The 19043-nt window shown below is 42.1% G+C and overlaps 2 protein-coding genes across 2 annotated transcripts in view; both read right to left on the bottom strand.

Moving 5' to 3' along the window:
* The window catches only part of gcga (glucagon a), a 4806-nt gene extending 4525 nt beyond the window's left edge, over nt 1–281 (bottom strand). The window contains exon 1 of the mRNA XM_030355666.1: nt 61–281. The gene's annotated coding sequence lies outside the window, so the exon portion shown is untranslated. The remainder of the gene's footprint in view (nt 1–60) is intronic.
* A 487-nt stretch (nt 282–768) lies between these two features.
* LOC115543109 (dipeptidyl peptidase 4) lies at nt 769–17922 on the bottom strand. The gene is made up of 26 exons (XM_030355663.1): nt 17654–17922; nt 17458–17545; nt 16279–16374; nt 15845–15936; nt 15500–15574; nt 15301–15353; nt 14571–14640; nt 14292–14412; nt 13755–13909; nt 11948–12045; nt 11419–11548; nt 10919–10957; nt 10410–10505; nt 7091–7164; nt 6720–6773; nt 6347–6468; nt 5677–5724; nt 5279–5377; nt 4853–4922; nt 3603–3797; nt 2712–2766; nt 2399–2498; nt 2097–2155; nt 1923–1995; nt 1613–1686; nt 769–1430 (listed from the first exon to the last, which is right to left on the bottom strand). The coding sequence occupies exons 1-26, from the start codon at nt 17654–17656 to the stop codon at nt 1338–1340; spliced, it is 2232 nt and encodes a 743-aa protein (XP_030211523.1). The 5' UTR covers nt 17657–17922; the 3' UTR covers nt 769–1337.
* Nucleotides 17923–19043: the final 1121 nt, after the last annotated feature.

The following is a 19043-nucleotide window of genomic DNA, read 5'->3' as shown; positions in this document are numbered from 1 at the left end:
GTACTTTTTTTTTTTCTTTCAGTCTATGTGAAAAATGCAAAGATAACAAGAAAAACCCACCTTGGATCAAACTAATTCCAAACGGGAAGAAAAGAAAAAGACAAAGACAAAAGAAAGAAAAATGGGATGGCGGATTTATGTGTGGGATAGTTCCAGCGAATCTGAGGGTCTAGATATGGCCAGCGGCCTTTATATACGCACCCCTACCCCGACCCGGTCGTTAGTCGCGACCCATTAGACCCGGATCCAATTGGAGGACACTTTAACCGGATTCACGGGCCGGGACCTGCGGCCATGCGTGTGATGGGCTGTCACTTAGGTGTCGAAATCAAACATTATCCTGTCCAATAAAAGCACCCGGGGAATAATACCATCCAGATACACAGCTACTGTGTCATCAAGACGCTACCTGCGATGGGTTAGTATGCTAACGACAACAAATTATTTTTGGGGGGTTGATGATGATGAAGAGTTTTACAAACGTGAATTGGATTTAAGTTAAAGAATAAAATTATAATTTTGTGTAGATTGTATCTGGGTTTTATGTTGTGTTTTCAACAAAAACTTTAAAAATATACACTATTTTTGGTTAGGGTTAACATTAGGGTTAACATTAGGCTACAAAGAAAATGTAACGCAACCCAATGAGCACGATTCTGATTGGCTAGTTGGATTTACGTTCAGTATTTTATAAACGCAACCCATATGGCCATGTTACACATTTTGAATAAAGTGCTAAATTAGGAAAAGTAAAAAAGAGACACACAATTAAATCCGAAACTACTTATTTCTTTAATTCCATAATGACAAAGACACATAGCAAACCACACGAAAAATGTATACAACTGAAGTCATATAAATAAATGAGGTTCTTTGAGTATCACTTACAAAATGGTTAGTGCAAAACAAGTGGATGCCTAAATGTTCCACTTGAGAAAATTAAAATATTCCTTCATCCATACACCCGCATTTGTTTGCCTACAGACAATCTCTAACACATGTAAATTTCTGGACGGCAAGCCACAAAACGTACAAGCCAAAAGACGTTTACTGTTTAAAAAAGTATGATCAATATCTTTGGATTATCAATCACTTTTGATCAAACCATTTAGAACAAACCATTACATTTATTATCATTTACACAAAGCAACTTCATAAAGCCCTTTTAAATTGAACTGACCCACTATATTGGCCCTCAGTCATATGACTGTTCTGCATGTTATGACTTTATCACTTTTTGTAATTCAAGATTTAAGTTTCATATGATTTATGGTTTATTGCCTTATTTGATTTCTGGTGCACTTTGAATTACACTGCTGTAGTAATTAATTCAGCGCTCAGGCGAAGCATCTCAGCAGGAAGTGGCTCAACTGTGTGTAGACATGCTCGTTGGCTGCCCCCTCCAGGCCGTGGTCCTTGTCGGTGTACCACTGTAGAACACACAGGAAATGACATACATGTGAAGATACATTATTCCTTATCTTTGTATATGTGTGTGTGTGTGTGTGTGTGTGTGTGTGTGTGTGTATGTGTGTGTGTGTGTGTGTGTGTGTGTGTGTGTGTGTGTGTGTGTGTGTGTGTGTGTGTGTGTGTGTGTGTGTTAAATACTCACCATGGCCTCAAAGTCGACCTCTTCCTCCACCAGTGCTTTAGAAATCTGTGCTGCCTGCTGGAAGTGGACGTTGTCTAGAAAAAACAACACAAAGATCTAAAGCTGCATTCAATCCATCTCTGACAACAAGGGGGCAGTAATTATACTCTAAACCAGTCTTGAAAAGACAAAGACCTGTAAGCCTGTCTCCCAAAGAGGCTATGTGAAATAGGGCAATGCTGCACAATAATACCCTTGTGTTGGACTTGAGCTCAGCCTATCTATGTCTGTCTGTCTGTTTCAATTGGTTACGTGAGTAGTGAGGTCGTACCGTCTGCTAAGCCGTGAACCAGGAGGTATTGCACTGAATGGAACTCCTTGGCCCTGGCAGTGACTGTTGAATTCTACAAAGGAACACAGATAATTAGCAAATACAACCAGACAGGTATAACCATGAGCACAGACTATAACTCACATATCCTTCCAACAACAAAGCTCGAATTACCATGTAGAAATGTTTGTTGTCCTTAAGTTCGTTCATGTACCTCTCCGTATAGATAGAATCTGCAGCAAAAAATTGAACAAAATATCACTGGTACTTTCATACATCATGCAATAACTGCAATAACTTATTACATTGTCTTTGTTAACAGTAAACTCGACAAACTAGTTAACAGGATGAGTATATATTTCACAATTAATAACAATTTCAATCATTAAAATGGTTATCATTCGTTGAACTTTATTGGGATCTGTGTTGGCATCGATAACATGTTAACATTATAATCCTGTCGCAGAGGGACATACCATAATACTCCCACTTGGACACAGGTGCCACGGCCATTCCACATTTAAACACTCCACTTCCTGCTCCCAGCGCCATGGATGTTACGTAGCCTCCGTAGGACTGTTGATATATAAATAAAGACATTATTATAACGTTTATATTCAATGTTTTATATTTAAAATTACACCATTTTTTTTTAAATTAAAGTGTGAGTGTGTTGGTAAATCTGTCTTTCTGTGATTGGCTCTCTCTTTTAGCACATTGTGTGTGCTGCTTGAGTGACAGACATGAAACATTAGGTTCAAATGTAAAGACGACTTATGGAAAACATACCCAGCCCCAAATTGCAATCCGTCCCTCGTCGATGAAGCCCTTTTTTGTTATTTCTCTGAAATAAACATTACATTATAGTTTACCCTGAAGTATAGTTAAGTTATTCATAGTAATAATACTTATATTTATTAATTACTATTCTATACATAAGGAATAATATAGAGCGTTATTCGGTTAGATTCTACAGTTGGAAATAGGGTCCATTTCAGCGGTCTGTTATTCATAGCACTAGTTTGCTGCACAAAAATAACAGACTGCTGAAGGCCGTAATAGACCAATCAGGATCAAGCGCTCAACAAAGCTATGTCATAATTGTTATCATCAGCAATAGGAGTAGAAATCTATATTAGACTTGGAAGTAAAACGACTAACACAATTCAGGATAAGTTGGTTCTTAATTTGATTTGACCTTTTTTACAATTCTCAAAAACTGCTCGGAAGGGAGCCTACAAGTAGGACGATTCTGTAATCATTTGTGTGATGGCGTCTTTAAAGGGAATGTTTTACTTAACATTCTAACAGCTCTAACAGCTAGTTACTAGAACTTATTGGACCCATAATGACCCTGGACTCTTTACTGTCCACCAGTGACTAACACTTTCCTTGTGATAAAAGCACGCACATGTCATCCCCACTTGATGTTCAGGATAACAAACCCTTTTTAAGTACCGCACTATCTCATCATGATTGCTACATGCGTATGTACGCAACCGTCCAGGCATACGTGTGCGCATTTACACTCCAAATATAGATCCAAGGGCTTTATATTGGGAAATACTTTCTCAAAAAAATAGGCTGCCCAAAAAAGGAAAATCCCCAGCGCTGGTCGGCTGTTGCCGGGCGGGGTTATAACGGCAGAGTTTAACACCTCATCCTCAGTCATCCACTTACTGGACAGCGGCGATTTGATCTTCCACCTCAAAGGTTCCCAGACGCCGATAAATGGCGTGCATTAGCTTGTCACCCCGGTAACCGCTTCCCCTTCCGTCAAAGCTGGCCACGATGATGTTCTCAGTGCTGGCCAGGTACTCGGACCAGCCCAGCCTGTAGCGGTAGTCTGCCTTCTGGCTGCACGGACCCGCGTATCTGGAGCGGGTGGTGTAGGTTGGAGTGAAACAGATGTTAACTGGCTTAGAGTTTATGAATAAGGATGAATGCGATTATGAGGTTAAGGTTTCGAGTGCCCTTACGTGACCAAACTTTACCACATTCACTTTGTGTTTTTGGCACATATTAAATAAAAAGATTTATGGATATTGATGGATAACCCACCTGGGTTTCGTTCTGTGTGATAAACCTGATAAGTACCTCACAAACTCACCAAGGGGATGTTTTATTTTGCATGTAGGGTTAGTTTATGAGGACTGACGTTTGTGTGTTTTTCGCAGGGAGGAAGATTGTTAAACTGATTTATTTGTGTTGTAGTGATCGGACCTTTGTTTACTTAACCCAATGGTTCCCAAACTTTTCTGCCCTCCCTTACCCACACAAAAACACACACACAGACACACGCACACACAGACACACACCCACACACAGACAGACAAACTCACACATCCCCGGCCACACACATACAAACATACAAAAAAACACACACACACACACACACACACACACACACACACACACACACACACACACACACACACACACACACACACACACACACACACACACACACACACACACACACACACACACACACACAAAAATCGACCCAATCCAACAGTTCTTGGTAAAAGTCATTATTTCATTTTTTCCCATGCTTGTTTCACATGAGGGTGCAAGTGCTCTGACCCACTCACAAATTGGGGGCAAAGTTCACGTCGGGGCTACCATAAAGGCAGACACTACGTTGCACATCACTGGCGGTCATATAAATTGTATCAGTAGTCCATGGGTTTCTTTACAGCTCTTTCTAATAGTTGGTTTCCTCCTGTGGTCGTTCAGATCACAATTTTTGTATAAAGACATTCCTCTCACTACAATACATTCACGCTCCCTTCCATCCCATCAACCTGGCCCACCCTGAAGCCTCCCTCCTTTGGGAGACAGACTCTGCTTGTACACGATGCGGGACAAACACAACATGAATCAGACAACACACAACATGAATAACAGTACATGATGTATTCACTTACACGTCCACCAGTAAGGGATACTTATTAGACTCGCTGAAGCCGGGTGGTAAAGTCATTTGATACTCGATGTCTGCCGGAAAAAACAAAAACAAAAGAAACAACGTGAAAATCACTTCACCCTCCTCAAAGGAGGATACAGTTCTGGGTGTTTAAACCATCATCAAATTTTTCCTGGCATGGCGATAACACGTGCGTATTGCAGAATAAATGCACCAAAGTGCTACTATTGTTAGCGCACTCACGCCAAATGCTCTTCGGCAGAATCTGTACTTTTAAGTCATAATTTTGACAAATGACAATGGCTGAAGTGAAGCCAGGAGAGAGTGTTATGATTATAGAATCATCAGTGAGGTCCTTTGGGATATCGATCAACACGTGTCCTCAGGCGCAACTTCCGATAAGTCGTCCGTTTTTTCGGGAGCTTACCGATCCCTCCGACCTTGAGGATGCCGCGCTCCATGGTTGGAGTCCTGATGTTGGAGATGAGGTTGAGGAATTGAGTGTTGTCTTCCAGGATTGTTTCCTCTACAAACACCAACACACCTCAGGTTATGTGGGGACAAAGGGTTCTGGGTTCCAACCCTAATTTTCTGCAGTCTTTTAGCACATTGACATGCACATGCTGTGTTTTAGCGTCAATGAACGCAGAAGCCCAAAGCACACGAAGCATGGATTTCACTTCATGTTTGTAACCTGACCAAAAAATTAAACCGTGATGAAATGAAACAGACGCACACGTGCTGATGAAGCTTGCTTTGTGAAATTGTCAATTGAATTTGAGTCGAGTTGAATTTAACTTAATGAAATGTTGTGGTGATCTGTACCTGTTTTGTTTATGTTGTTAATGAGGGAGTAACGCGGACTGCCAGGACCTGAGATGCACAGAGGAAAACAAAGTCAACCATGAATTATCTCAACATACAAGCAATATGGCGAAGGGATGTAAAGTGGGAATACGAAACAAAGAAACAAAGTAACAAAGACAGAATTAAACGAAGACCGAAACAAACGACTATAGATAGAAAATAAAAAAATATAAATAAATAGAAACAACCTAAATTATGGGTAGGGAGTTTATTTTACAATATTCTCATATTTGTTATTCATTTACTTTAACCTATCCGAAATGCAATCAATAAATAAAATGCTCTGACCAGAAAATAAATCTGGTATCTGTGGCTGTCACAGGCCTGTAATAATCCTGTCCAATCGATTCATTCTGCCCGAATGAAATTATTGGATGGCCTACCTGTCAGTCTACCTGCCTACCCGGCTACCTGCAAGCATTCATCGCTCATGACCAGAGTTTCCCTCGTGGCAAGGCAGACCTTAAGCTAAAGCTAGTGAGCTAGTGAGAAAGACGTAGGAGGTTTACGTTTGTATACTTCCGGCTCCGAGCTAAATCAACCTTACTCTGGCCGGTTTCTCCAAATGGCCTAACCTAGCTTCAATGAATCCAGGAAACAAATACAGTGAGAAGGTGTGTGGACGCACCCTGGCAGGACACACGGTAGAAGGAGGCGTTGTAGCTGAAGGAGGCTGAGTTGTATTGGCAGTCTTTATGAAATGTGCACGTCAGACACTCCCTTTGGGTTGACGTTCCGTTGGAGGTCAACCTGCACATGACACACACACACACACACACACACACACACACACACACACACACACACACACACACACACACACACACACACACACACACACACACACACACACACACACACACACACACACACACACTTTACATGTGAAAGATAAATAGATACTTAAAACGAAATTTATATATATTTTTTTAAACACAGCATTGCATTTAGTAATGCATCAATTCTAATACTAATTTGCATACACACACACACACACGTACTTGTAAACATTGCGGCCTCCGGCTCTAGCGCCGTCTTCATTACTTGAATAATACCTGGGGACAGAAAAAGATCATAGTTAAGTAGCATTAGTAATAGTATAACATAGTAGTATTAACATGTCATTAGAATAAGAACAATAGCTCTCTGCTCTTTTGAGATTTCATCATAGAAATTCCACATGGTTTGGACAACAATGAAATCCTACATTTAATTGAAAGTTAAAAGCTGCAGTATAATAGTTACATAGTGCAGATGCAATACACGTTTTAGTATCCACTCCGATACATCGCCTAGCTGTTTTGGCAGCTAGGCAACCATCTTGTGAACTTTTCCGGCCACTCATGCTCATGGATGACCAATCCCAACTCACACGGTGCCATCAGCCATCACTTTGAGGATGTTGACCACTTCCCACGTCCCGGTGGTGATGGGCGTGGCAACTCCCTGTCAGACATGAAGATAAAATGTCAACTTAAACGTAGATCATCGGGACTGTAGCATTCATCCCACGGCGTCAGTTTGGTTTGAAATATGCTGGGGACAGAGACGCATTCGGAAGTGCATTTTCAGAAGTGCTGGGTACAATGAGGATGCGCTCTTTTTTTTTTCAATTTAGTGCCGATGATGAAAGGTTCTGAAAGACGGCATACCCATGTAGCTAATTACTAAGGAATAAAATGTAGGCAAAATCTGTCTGGCGCGTTTTAATGAAGAAAACGTTTCCAAAAAGCATCGGACATATGACCCACTATGTTCTGCTCCATGGATCCAATGTTGACAACGTGACATGATATGGCTAAGCTAACAACATAAACAAGAGGAGCTAGGAAATTAATTTAACTGCGTGTCTAAGTTCAGAAGGGCCAAACGTGTGGCTAAACTGCACTACAAAAGTCGTCAAGAATGAAAAGGAAAAAAATATTTGTTGCACAGCTGAACGCTGTATCACATCATGAGCTGGCTGTTCTCAATTCACAACACGCATTCCATCAAAACTAGCCTACATCAGGCATTCTGACCAAAACTGATGCAGTCCCCCCACAATTATTCCAGAATTCAAGCAAAGCAAGAATGACCAAAAGTCACTTTGTGTCAACAAGAGACTGACTCCACCGACTATCAATTGCAAGTTAAAACAGCCGACCACTTGAGTGCAAAAAAACACAAAAGACCTCGCCACAGCCCCAGCAAATCTTAAGCAATAAATATCGCGTCTTACCTTTATTTATGTGGCAGTGGTCTGCAGATGCATCCCGTGGTGTAGCCTACCACATCCATTTAGTTCAACAGGTTATCGTTCTGATACTGTCCATGGTACTAGCAACCTGCTCTGGTGCTTTTATTCGGGCTAAAATGACTTGATTGTCAGATGCCTCATCATCCCAGCCAGAGTATTGGTATTATTAGTAATGGCTACTTGCCAAATCGAAAAAATAACTTCACACAGTGTGTCTTTTTCCAATGTATTTGTTATCATTCATAGCGTTGATCAGCAGAGAAATGGTTCGCCAAAGTCGTTGACGTCACTTAGCAACCGAATACGCTGGGGTTGATAAGTTACCGGACTGCAGAGTGATACAGATGACGTGAATCAGAGGCAAAAAAAAAACACTTTCCTTGACAGCGGTCAATATGATGGACGTGAGCATTCCACTGCATTGAGAAGAGCCGTGTAATAAACAAAATAATTGACAGCTGAACGTTAGGAAGGCCCATGCAAGTGAATGGAGCAGTCTACAGCATTGAGAAGAGCCGTGTAATAAGTAAGGGATAATGTATAGAACGCCGGTCATTATCGGGAAAATAAGCCCAGACAGGGCGAACAGGACCCCGACGCGCAGCGAAGGTGTCTTGCTTCCCACTGAAGGGGCTTAATTTCGATAATGACCGGCGACATTCTACACATTATCCCGCTTATTACACGGCTACGTGTCAAAACGAAAAAATGACTTTGCATGGTGTGTCTTTGTACAATTTAATTGTTACCAGCATTCGTAGTGTTGATCTGCAGAGAAATAGTCCGCCAAAGACGGTGACGTCGCTTAGCAACCGAAGACGCTGGGGTTGAAAAGTTACCGGACTACTTGAGGAGTGATACCAAAGACGTAATTATAGGCAAAACATCCTCTGTTTTCCTTGACAGTGTTCAATTATACTTAGCAACGGTGAATTATCAAATATAATTTACCGCCGGAAGTTGTGAATAGCCCATGCAAGTGAACGGAGCGTTCCACTGCATTGAGAAGACCCATGTAATAATCCATAATAATTCAACTCGATTATTATTATTATTTATTTTTTTACAAGTGGTGGGTACAAAATGAACCTTGACGAAATCTGGTGGGGGCGTGTCCCCGGCGTCCCCGGCGTAATCCGACGCCTACCACCTTTAGACCCCGTTAATGTGATCAATATCTCCCGATTATGTAAATCTGCATGGTTTGATGCCTGGCTGTTTCTCTCACGATAATGTTACAATATGTAACACATGTACTACTACATCACAGCGGTGATGTTAGTATGACGGTATTTAATTGCAAAACAAAATAGCTCAATGAAATAGGGCAGATTTCTTTCAGATTAGTCTTGGTCTAAAGACTGGAGATTGGACAATATTTCACACTATTAGATCGCTAAAATTATTATTCAACACGTTTTTTTCCTTATATTAAAGGACATTGTGTGGTAGTCTGCGAAATCTATGTTAAACATTGTTCAAAGTGTTAACAAGAATCAAACATCAAACTGAATTCATCATCGCGGATATGATTGCGTGTGTTCCGTCCGTCTGAAACAACCCTAATCAAATGTCTCTTAAACTAATCAATCAAACTTAATGCTAGGCTATAATATAAAACTAAATTGGCCACAATAAGTGTGTGTGTTGTTGAGTCATTGACTCGATACAAGCATGTCATAAGTCAAAGCCACACCATCAAGCGGGTAGCCCTGTTGTCATGGAGGGACAAACCCCGGCCCTATTGGTCTGCTATAAAGAGTCAAACCGAGTTAGGTTGGGCCAGTGTAGTGTAATGGAGAATCGCCATTAAAGCCCAGAAGGCTTTCAAGATGGAAGCCTGATGCATGGATGCATGCAGGATGCAAGGTTTATAATATGCAAACAATAGATAAATTGCAAACGCATACATTAACGGGTCAACTCGTTGTCGTTTGTCATTGTAAAACTCTGTGCTCTCGCATCAAAATATGCAGTTTTGCACAGCTTGTCTTGCGCTTGTGTTCACTCAGTGACCTCAACCTGGCAACCCGCTATGAGTCCGGGGGGGAGGGGGCGGAGACAATTCTGTAATATTGTGAATTTGGACTGCAGTACCAATTTTTAACGCTCTGTGTCAGAGCTACAGATTTTACCTTTAATACTACAATTTAAGGTGTTTTTAGTGGTTTGAGGGTAGTTTTATATAAAAACTTCAACATACAACATTTTCTATGCTAATTAGATTTAAAGTAATTTGGAGCCAAACTAAAATCTGACAAATTATATTATATTTCATTTGATTTCTGTTCAATGTCGAATCACACGTTCATTCTATTCTCCCGAAACAAAAAATGAATGTGTCATATTTGATGAACAGCACATGAACACTGCGTTGACCACTATGTTGCGCCTAATCTTTAAGAATATCCCGTGAGTAAACATGGTAAAAGCAGAAGAGGCCGCCACTCACCCCAACCACATGATGGATGTGTTTATATCCGTAGCTGTTGCTCATCACTAGGTAATATGATTCATCTGCCGCAAACACAGGTTCATCTGGGGAAAACTATAAGAGGGCCGGCGTGGATGAGAACATAATTTTTTATTGTAGAATTACCGTCACGTTAACATGTAAGCACGCTAGCATTATCCCTATGTGTGTACTGCATGCTAACCGTCAAGCTAACATTGGTAGTATGCTAACATACGTCACGTTAACATGCTAGGGATAGGGTTAGGGTTATCAATTTGTGTGTATTGCATGCTAACCGACAGGCTTACATGTTAGCCCGCTAGCATTATCTTTATCATCATTATTGTTATCAGTGTGTATTACGCTAACATGTTAGGATGCAAGTGTTACCACAATATTTAACAGAAATGCTGACATGCTAGCTCTACCAGAGTATGTGCCATAAACTAACAGACAAACGCTTCTATTATCTGTATTATTGGTGTACAGGTATAAAAGTCACGTACCCTGCCGATCCAGCCATTAGTTTGATGCAATGCCAGGTGCTGAAAACAATGGGAAATAGTACACTTTTCATAAAGAAGGTTTGGTTACAGATATATATATATATATATATATATATATATATATATATATAAAACGAAGACTTATAAATATGTATAGGTTCATAGACGATATAAGGATCAATAAATGGATGGATTGATAGAGTATACAGACTTACAGATAGACAGATACAAAGAGTTGAATACAGATAGATAGATGCAAAGATATATATATGTATATATTTTTTATAGATTGATAGAGGCCCTCATAACTTTCAGACTCGACTACTGCAACAGCATCCTGTGTGGTTCATCTTACAAAATCCCCAATAAACTTCAGATAGAGATAGAGCGATAGGGTGAGTGATGGATTGTAATCAGATAGATAGTTCTTGAGAGATAGATATATAGCTGGACAGATTCATTGATAGATAGATGGATAAAGTCATAGATTTGTGGGTCACCTCCTGAGTAACCCAGGAACCCATGACCAAGTGGTAGATCTGCAGGAGGAGGTATTCTTGTTTCCTCTTCAGCCACTGAACGGCCAGGCGGTCGTCCGTTACCCAGGTGACCGTCGCCAGGTAGTGATCGCTTTAGAACAGGAATTTAAAGATTATTAACTCAACCGAAAAATACATTCTTCCATCGTGTACATGAAATACACTTCTTTATGAAAGTATTGCAACTCTGATTGTTTTTCGATACGTGGGTCACGGACTCACGGGCCAAGTGGACGGCCGCAATATAAATGAAAATGGTCGATTTGATCATCAATATTTATGAAGACTGGAAAATTAACATTGTATGAAGGACAATACAGATAGAGAAATGTTAATTATTTTTGACAGGGTCATTTAAATGTGAGGTTTATTTCACTTCGGCGCAAAATATTCGGTTGGGTTCTGTGGCAAAAGTACATCCATAAGTGAGTCCCAAAAGGTCTGCTCTGCTATGCAGGATTGTTCGGTACTGTACTGCATTCTACGTTACCCTGTGTTAAAGAAGGCCGGAATGATGACTGGCATGACCGTTCGTGGGTCATTTGCGTTGACCACAAACAGCTTGGCGACAGGGTTTGGGGTTCCAGGCTGCCACGCAAACAACAAGGGGGGAAACAAGATGGAGAATCAATCAAAATATCCGAGATGATAAATGGCTACTCAAAAGGTCTATCAAATCTGTGGTCATTTTACAGACGAACATTGGATTAGGGAGCATGTAGGCAGAGGCGCTGCATCCCATTAGGCATACCAGGCAATTGCCTGGGGCCCCGCAATTGCTTGGGGCCCCGGGCCACTACTAGGGGGCCCCCTAGAGCCAAAAAAAAAAAAATCGCTCCATGCCCCCCCCCCCCCCCCCCGTCAACAATCGCTCCATACCCCCCCCCCCCCCCCCCCCCGTCAACAATCGCTTCCATACCCCCCCCCCCCCCCGTCAACAATCCTCTGCCTAGGGCCCCCACACTCCCTAGAATCGCCCCTGCATGTAGGTAGGGGTTTAACATCTGTAAAATGAAAGCTGTCTCTGCTTGATAGACAGCAAAAAGTTAGCGAGCTTACATTGACTTCAACGTGGCCGGCGCCCCTGACTTGGAGGAGGGCTTTACTTCGAAGGACCAATAACTAGCCTAGCCCAAATCATTGACGTTCAGACGCATTTAAATGGTTGCTGGCATTGACAAGTATATCACACAATTAAACGAGGATAAACGCTATATATTTTTGTTGATTTATTTCGTATTGATAATAGTTGATTAATAGTTGGCAGATATATTCAAGTGACCATTTCACCGAAGGGCGGCGCCCTAGCGCCCGCTATTGACCCACCGCCACTGCTACAGAGTATACAGATTCAATATAACGATGTATGCTTTCCCCTTTGCAATTTCAAAAGGTTTCCCAGATAGGTTAGCTGTATAGCTAGCTGGTAGGCTATATAAAATAAACCGAGTGGTGGCCACTTTCACAGGTCAGTTAAAACGATGCTTGTTGAAAAGCTTTTGCTGGCAAACATAGGCCTATACTTCAAAATGACACTACAAAACGAGATAACTGATAGTTTATTTAGCATTATCAACTTAATGGTTTTGGAAACAACTGTCTGTGTCTGACTGTGATCTTACCCTGCGTTGTACCGTCTCTTAAAACAACAAGCGTATCTTGCAGGCAGGCAAAGGTGAAAGGTCACGTTGATAGCCTATGTCACCCAGCGGCAGTAGCGCACCTAGCGCCGGTAATCGAGGCTACAAAGTACAAACTTTACTTCTATATTATTACTTTTAGACATTTTTATTCTCGAATAATTGATTCACATGTTAATGTTTAATTGTTCATGTGTAATTTTATAAAGCATTGAAAATTGAAATGACCACTCAAAAGGGCACTTTGGTCCTTCAGAGGGACAAGGGCAGGGGCTCGGGCACCCATAGCCCCCCCCCCCCTCTGCACGTGCCTGCTAGCAACGCTCAACTATACCTTACAATGCTGGATAAAAAGGCACGAAAATTCAATCCTCTCTAGTTGAAAAAAAACTATCACATTCAGACCAAACAATACAGCAGGCAAAGCCAACGTCCAGAAAATGCATTGATATACTTTTTTTTCACAAAGCCCACGGCACAATGAGAGTGAAGTTCGTATATCTGCGGTGACTTGAAAATAGGAACCGAATAATTATGTTTTTGTACGTGCGTGAACGGAGCGTTGCCGTATTATTCCGCTCCTTCAGTAAAGGGCTCAAGTCTGTTTTCAAAAGTGATGATTTAAATAAATTGTAATTATAATTTTGTGGAGCCGACCTTGGGGTAGGGGATGACGACAGTGGTGGGGTACTGCTCCTCTCCGTACCAGGAGTACTCGATGTTGTGGACACCCGTGTCGTTGAACTGGGCATAGGCCACGTTCTTTCCGCCCGGCGACCACCACAGCGCTTGATTGGACGAGTACATCTCCTCTAAGGGGAACAAAGAGGAGTTCATTGATGAATTAACTTCTGATTTTGGTACTTTTCCTTCAACCCTCTGCACATCATTACAGTTTCATTGTGATCACCTTTTGAGTCAACGAAGACAAATATTAATTTTATTTCATACTCTATTCAAAATCTACTGGACACAAAGAAGGTATAAACACAAAGACTAATAGACACAAATTGACTAAAAATAATTAAATTCAAAAAATTAAAATGTAAAATAGAAGGTACTAAAAAATAGGCCAAAGAAATCTCATTTTATTTGGGTGGGGTTCAGTGGATGTTGCAACTGGCATCGCGTGCGTTTCCTGTTGCATCAGTTCAAACAGAATCTGAACTCGGCAGCACACACCCTGCCACTCACCCTCGTACACCCAGTCGGGGATGCCGTTCAGGATGACATTGTGTTCTCCGTTATTGGTGACCCTTTTTGCTGGGCTGATGGCGTTGCTCATCACGTACACGTCGTTCTCCCAGACGTAGGCCTGCCGCGGGATATAGCGGACACGTTAACATTTCTTCACACTCATTAGTCACATGATTCCCCTACCCCAAACTAGGGACAATTCTAAAATTTTGACAATTCAAAATTTTAGAGTCTAGACGTTTGACATATGTTAACTGGTCCTCTGTTTTGACTCACCAGTCCATTTCCTTCGGGGGCCCATGCTAAAAACTGGACATTGTCTTGGATTCCAGTGTCTACGAATTGCCTGTATCCATGGAAACAAGGTCAAAGGTTGAAGGGGACCTTCAGTGATTTTGAGTGATCTGATCGTTTTCTGCTCGATATTTTTGATCAATTTGCTGTTTAGTCATTGACCTGACTTTTTCTTAAATACGAAAAAAGTGTTGATAAGCCACTGATTAACTATTATGACTGCTACTGTCTGAGATTTCCCCATGGTTGGGACAACAATGAAATGTTACATTAAATTAAAAGTTAACAGCTGCTGTATAAAAGTTACATAGGGCAGATGTTATTCATGAGTGTGTGTCGGGATCCACTCTAAACTATAAATCGTGTGCTAGTTTTGACAGCTAGGCAACCCTGTTGTGAACTTTTCCCATCCACACTGTCTACCCTACAGTTAAATCACACGTGGGTGTCCACCCGGAAGTAGGATCGGATTAGACTCCCTGCATGAGGATGTCCACAGGTACGCTGGGACCAGCAAATTGCAGCACTGTCAAATTAATGGATTAACGGGGTTGTATAACCATTTTCCATCACACGGCATTGCAAAGAGGAAGTCAGGCCGTAGCATTTATCAGGGGTCAGGGTTCATGGCTCTAGCAATAAACACTGCTTCCGTCTCATTGGAGGGGGAAATCGCCAAGGTGTTCGAGGTGTAGAGCAAGAGGATGCCTACCGGTTGACGACGTCGTAAATGGTGTAGGTGGCGTAGTACGAATGTCTCCATTGCTGATTGGAAACAGAGGAGAGAAGACGATAATGACAACTGTTAAAAACGACGGCATTAGTCGAAACTGCGACAGTATTTGAATTTGCTTTTATTTGGGGTGGATTTCGCAGCCTTTTCGGACTCCCGAGGGGAAATGTACACAAACCTTTGTGAAGTTACTCATGAACGCCACGTACTTGTGGTCGGCTGACAGCTGGTAATCTTTGGCATTGAGATCGAACTGCGGGATTAAAAGGTTAAAGGTCAATTATTTTCTTATGCCAACAAATCCGACTTTAACAGGAATACTGAGGGTGTCTATCATTGGGCGATGTCTTGTAGAGAATGTTTGGACAGAAATGTACAGAGATAGTAGCGGTGATCATGTCACCCCTCTGTGTGATGACATAAGTGGAAAGCAAAAACTACAACAAATGAGAATGCATCTCAACTGGTCAAAACTGCAATATTGCGTCCCACATTTGGATGTGGGAGACGTTATTTGACTCACAAATAGCGTTTGGTTCAAGAACTCTTCAAACTGTCCGGATTCGGCGTTGTGTCGGAGCACCGAGCCGTTGGTCTGGTGCAGGTACTCATTGTCTGCGGGAACAGACAGAAAAAGGCGACGAGACAAACGTTATGGCAACGTGGTGGCAACGTCATGCCGATGGAAGACTTTTGAACTGACTGTCTGATAGTTCCAAGGGTTAGTTGAATATTTTTTATTGTGGTTCGATATTGACTCCAGTATGGGTTTGTGGACTTGAGAGAATTTCACATCCTCATTCATCATGGTCATTCCTTCATTGTTCTAAACACACACACACACGCACACGCACACGCACACGCACGCACACACACACACACACACACACACACACACACACACACACACACACACACACAAACACACAGTTTCCTGTTTTCTTTGGGGTCTTTCACCTGAAATCCACCTCAGATTGTAGGAGCGTGGGTTGAGGGTGTCGTTGAAGACATCTTCCAGGCTGAACGGCCGCCGGCTGTCACTACCAGTGTCATCTGGAGGGACAGACGTGAGCCAGGGTGAGAACTCACCATATCGCTGTGTATGTGCACACACACACAACCATGTGTGCACGCACGCGCACGCACGCACACGCACGCACGCATGCAGACACACAAACACACACACACACACACACAGACATGTGCACACACTCACTTTCACGCACATGCACACACACACACACACACACACACACACACGCGCACACACACACACACACACACACACACACACACACACACACACACACACACACACACACACACACACACACACACACACACACACACAAAGACACACCCTGAGTAAAGTACTGTAATAGGTGTGATGATATTCTTTTCTTAAGGTTTAATTTGGTACAGTTCGCACGGTAGACAAAGCTTGTCTGATGGTGATGGCAAGGATAGGCCTATGCGGGCAAAGCGCTACGACAGATGTATTTTGTTTACTTTTGTAATGATCATTGTTTCTCCTAAAATAAACAATGAATATTTTAAACTTATGCTTAAATCACTTCCGGTCATTATTGCTGGATTGGTCCAAAAAAAAAATTAGGAAATTAGGAAATCACTACCTGGCAGCACATTAAGCATGATAGGCCTTACTGTCATAACTAATACATCACAGTAAGTTGGCCTACTGCATAACCAGAATCATACTGACATCGGAGACAAAAAAAAGCCCACTCTAAAATGAAAAAAATGCTTGAAATATATAAAATAACTAATAACATGAAATTTATTTTGCAGACTATTTGACAGTGATAAAGGAAAGGTTGCCTGTATTCTTGTTTTGAACTGTGTGTGTGTGTGTGTGTGTGTGTGTGTGTGTGTGTGTGTGTGTGTGTGTGCGTGTGCGTGTGCGTGTGCGTGTGTGTGTGTGTGCCAGTGCCAGTGCGTGCCTGCGCGCACGTTAGAGATGAACTTCGTTTATCCGTGGTCAATACATGCAGTAGCAGTCTATGCAGTATGGAGCGCGTTAGTTTCCGAAACATTAGTTTTACACCGCTCACTCAAACCCGTCTAACCCCGCGGCAGTCACATGGGTTTTCGGTGGTCGGCGGGCGCGTGACTCACCGCTCAAATAGATGGCCGTGGGCACGGCGATCAGGATGACAACCAAGGCGAACCCGAGCACACCGAGCAGCACCTTGGCGACGGAAACCTGGGAGGAGATCACACAATAAAAGTCCCCAAATGAAAAAGGCTGTTGCTGGGCTCACATGTTGACATTCTCAGTGTCAACTGTGAAGAAACCCCAGGCGTTACTCACCATTTTTGGGCGCTGACGTGAAGAATAGTATAGTCGTTCAACCTCAAGAGTGCATGGGAAGGTAAGGCGACAGTGGCAGTAGATGCAATGAGGTGAAAGTCGAATAAAGTTATGTGACACTACTGAGTAGGCGGTTAAACATTATCCACCCGTACTACTCGAATGAGGTCCCATAAAAGAGAGAAGCGGAGTAAAGTTGGTGGAAGGCGATGTGAAGCTGTACTTGCATGTCAGAGGAAGTTGCCTGGCCGTCACACATCTATAAACTCCCCAAAGTGCTGGAGTAGCCGTAATGGGGAGGGTAGTGCATGCCTAAGACTTGAAATACGTAAGACTTTTTGAAAATGCACGCAGTAAAGTTATTTTTGCTATGGAACAGGAACTGACTGTTTCTGCTATTACAATTTCTAAAAATGATTATCACTCATGCAGGATTGTATGTTTTTTTCTCTAGCATTTCAAATTAGGGAGTAGTTTACTTAAGGGACCTACTCAGGATGTGTTTATGTATTTGCTGTAGTCGATATGTAGTTCGGCAAAAAATATGCAGGAATACTTTTGAAAATAATATGTTTGATTTATCTACAGTTCTTCAGGATAGGCCTACTGTAGTGTAGTTTAATGATGCACACGCACCCACACACACACACACACACACACACACACACACACACACACACACACACACACACACACACACACACACACACACACACACACTCACACACGCACGGCTACACATACACACACGCACACCTACACACACGCCTACACACAAAAACACACGCACTCACACACACACACACACACACACACACACACACACACACACACACACACACACACACACACACACACACACACACACACACACACACACACACACACACACACACACACACACAAATACCTTGCAAATGTTAATACTCTGTTTAATCTTTACTTGAAGTGTTGCACTATTCAGTCCCGAAGGCCTTGTATTCTTACAGTTGGCCTATGGCATTGTGCAACACTTGAATAGCCAACATATAGACATGAATGGATAAAGATTCCTCAATGGCCACAAATTCCATAGACGCCATGGAGTAGATATATAGAGCTCACCTGGGGCTGATATTGATCAGGCTCATAAAAAGAAGCCAGATCCTCTCTCTATCTCTGTCTCTGTCACTCTCCCTCTCTTTCTTTCTTTCAGTCTCTCTCTCTATCTTTCTCTGTCTGTTTGGGTACATACTATAAAGTGTTGATCGTCCGAACTGAGCGCTAAAAGCCCTTTAAAAGCATAACAAATAGGTGCATCTTCCTTTATGGGAAATAGGTATCATCTCTCGCACCTGTTCCTCTCGCTGGGCAAACAAACAGGGTTTCTCTGGATCAACTAATGCAGCGA

This window comes from Gadus morhua, chromosome 4, assembly GCF_902167405.1.
Source record: "Gadus morhua chromosome 4, gadMor3.0, whole genome shotgun sequence".
NCBI classification, from domain to species: Eukaryota; Metazoa; Chordata; class Actinopteri; order Gadiformes; family Gadidae; genus Gadus; species Gadus morhua.
This window is presented reverse-complemented; position numbering and strand designations above follow the sequence as displayed.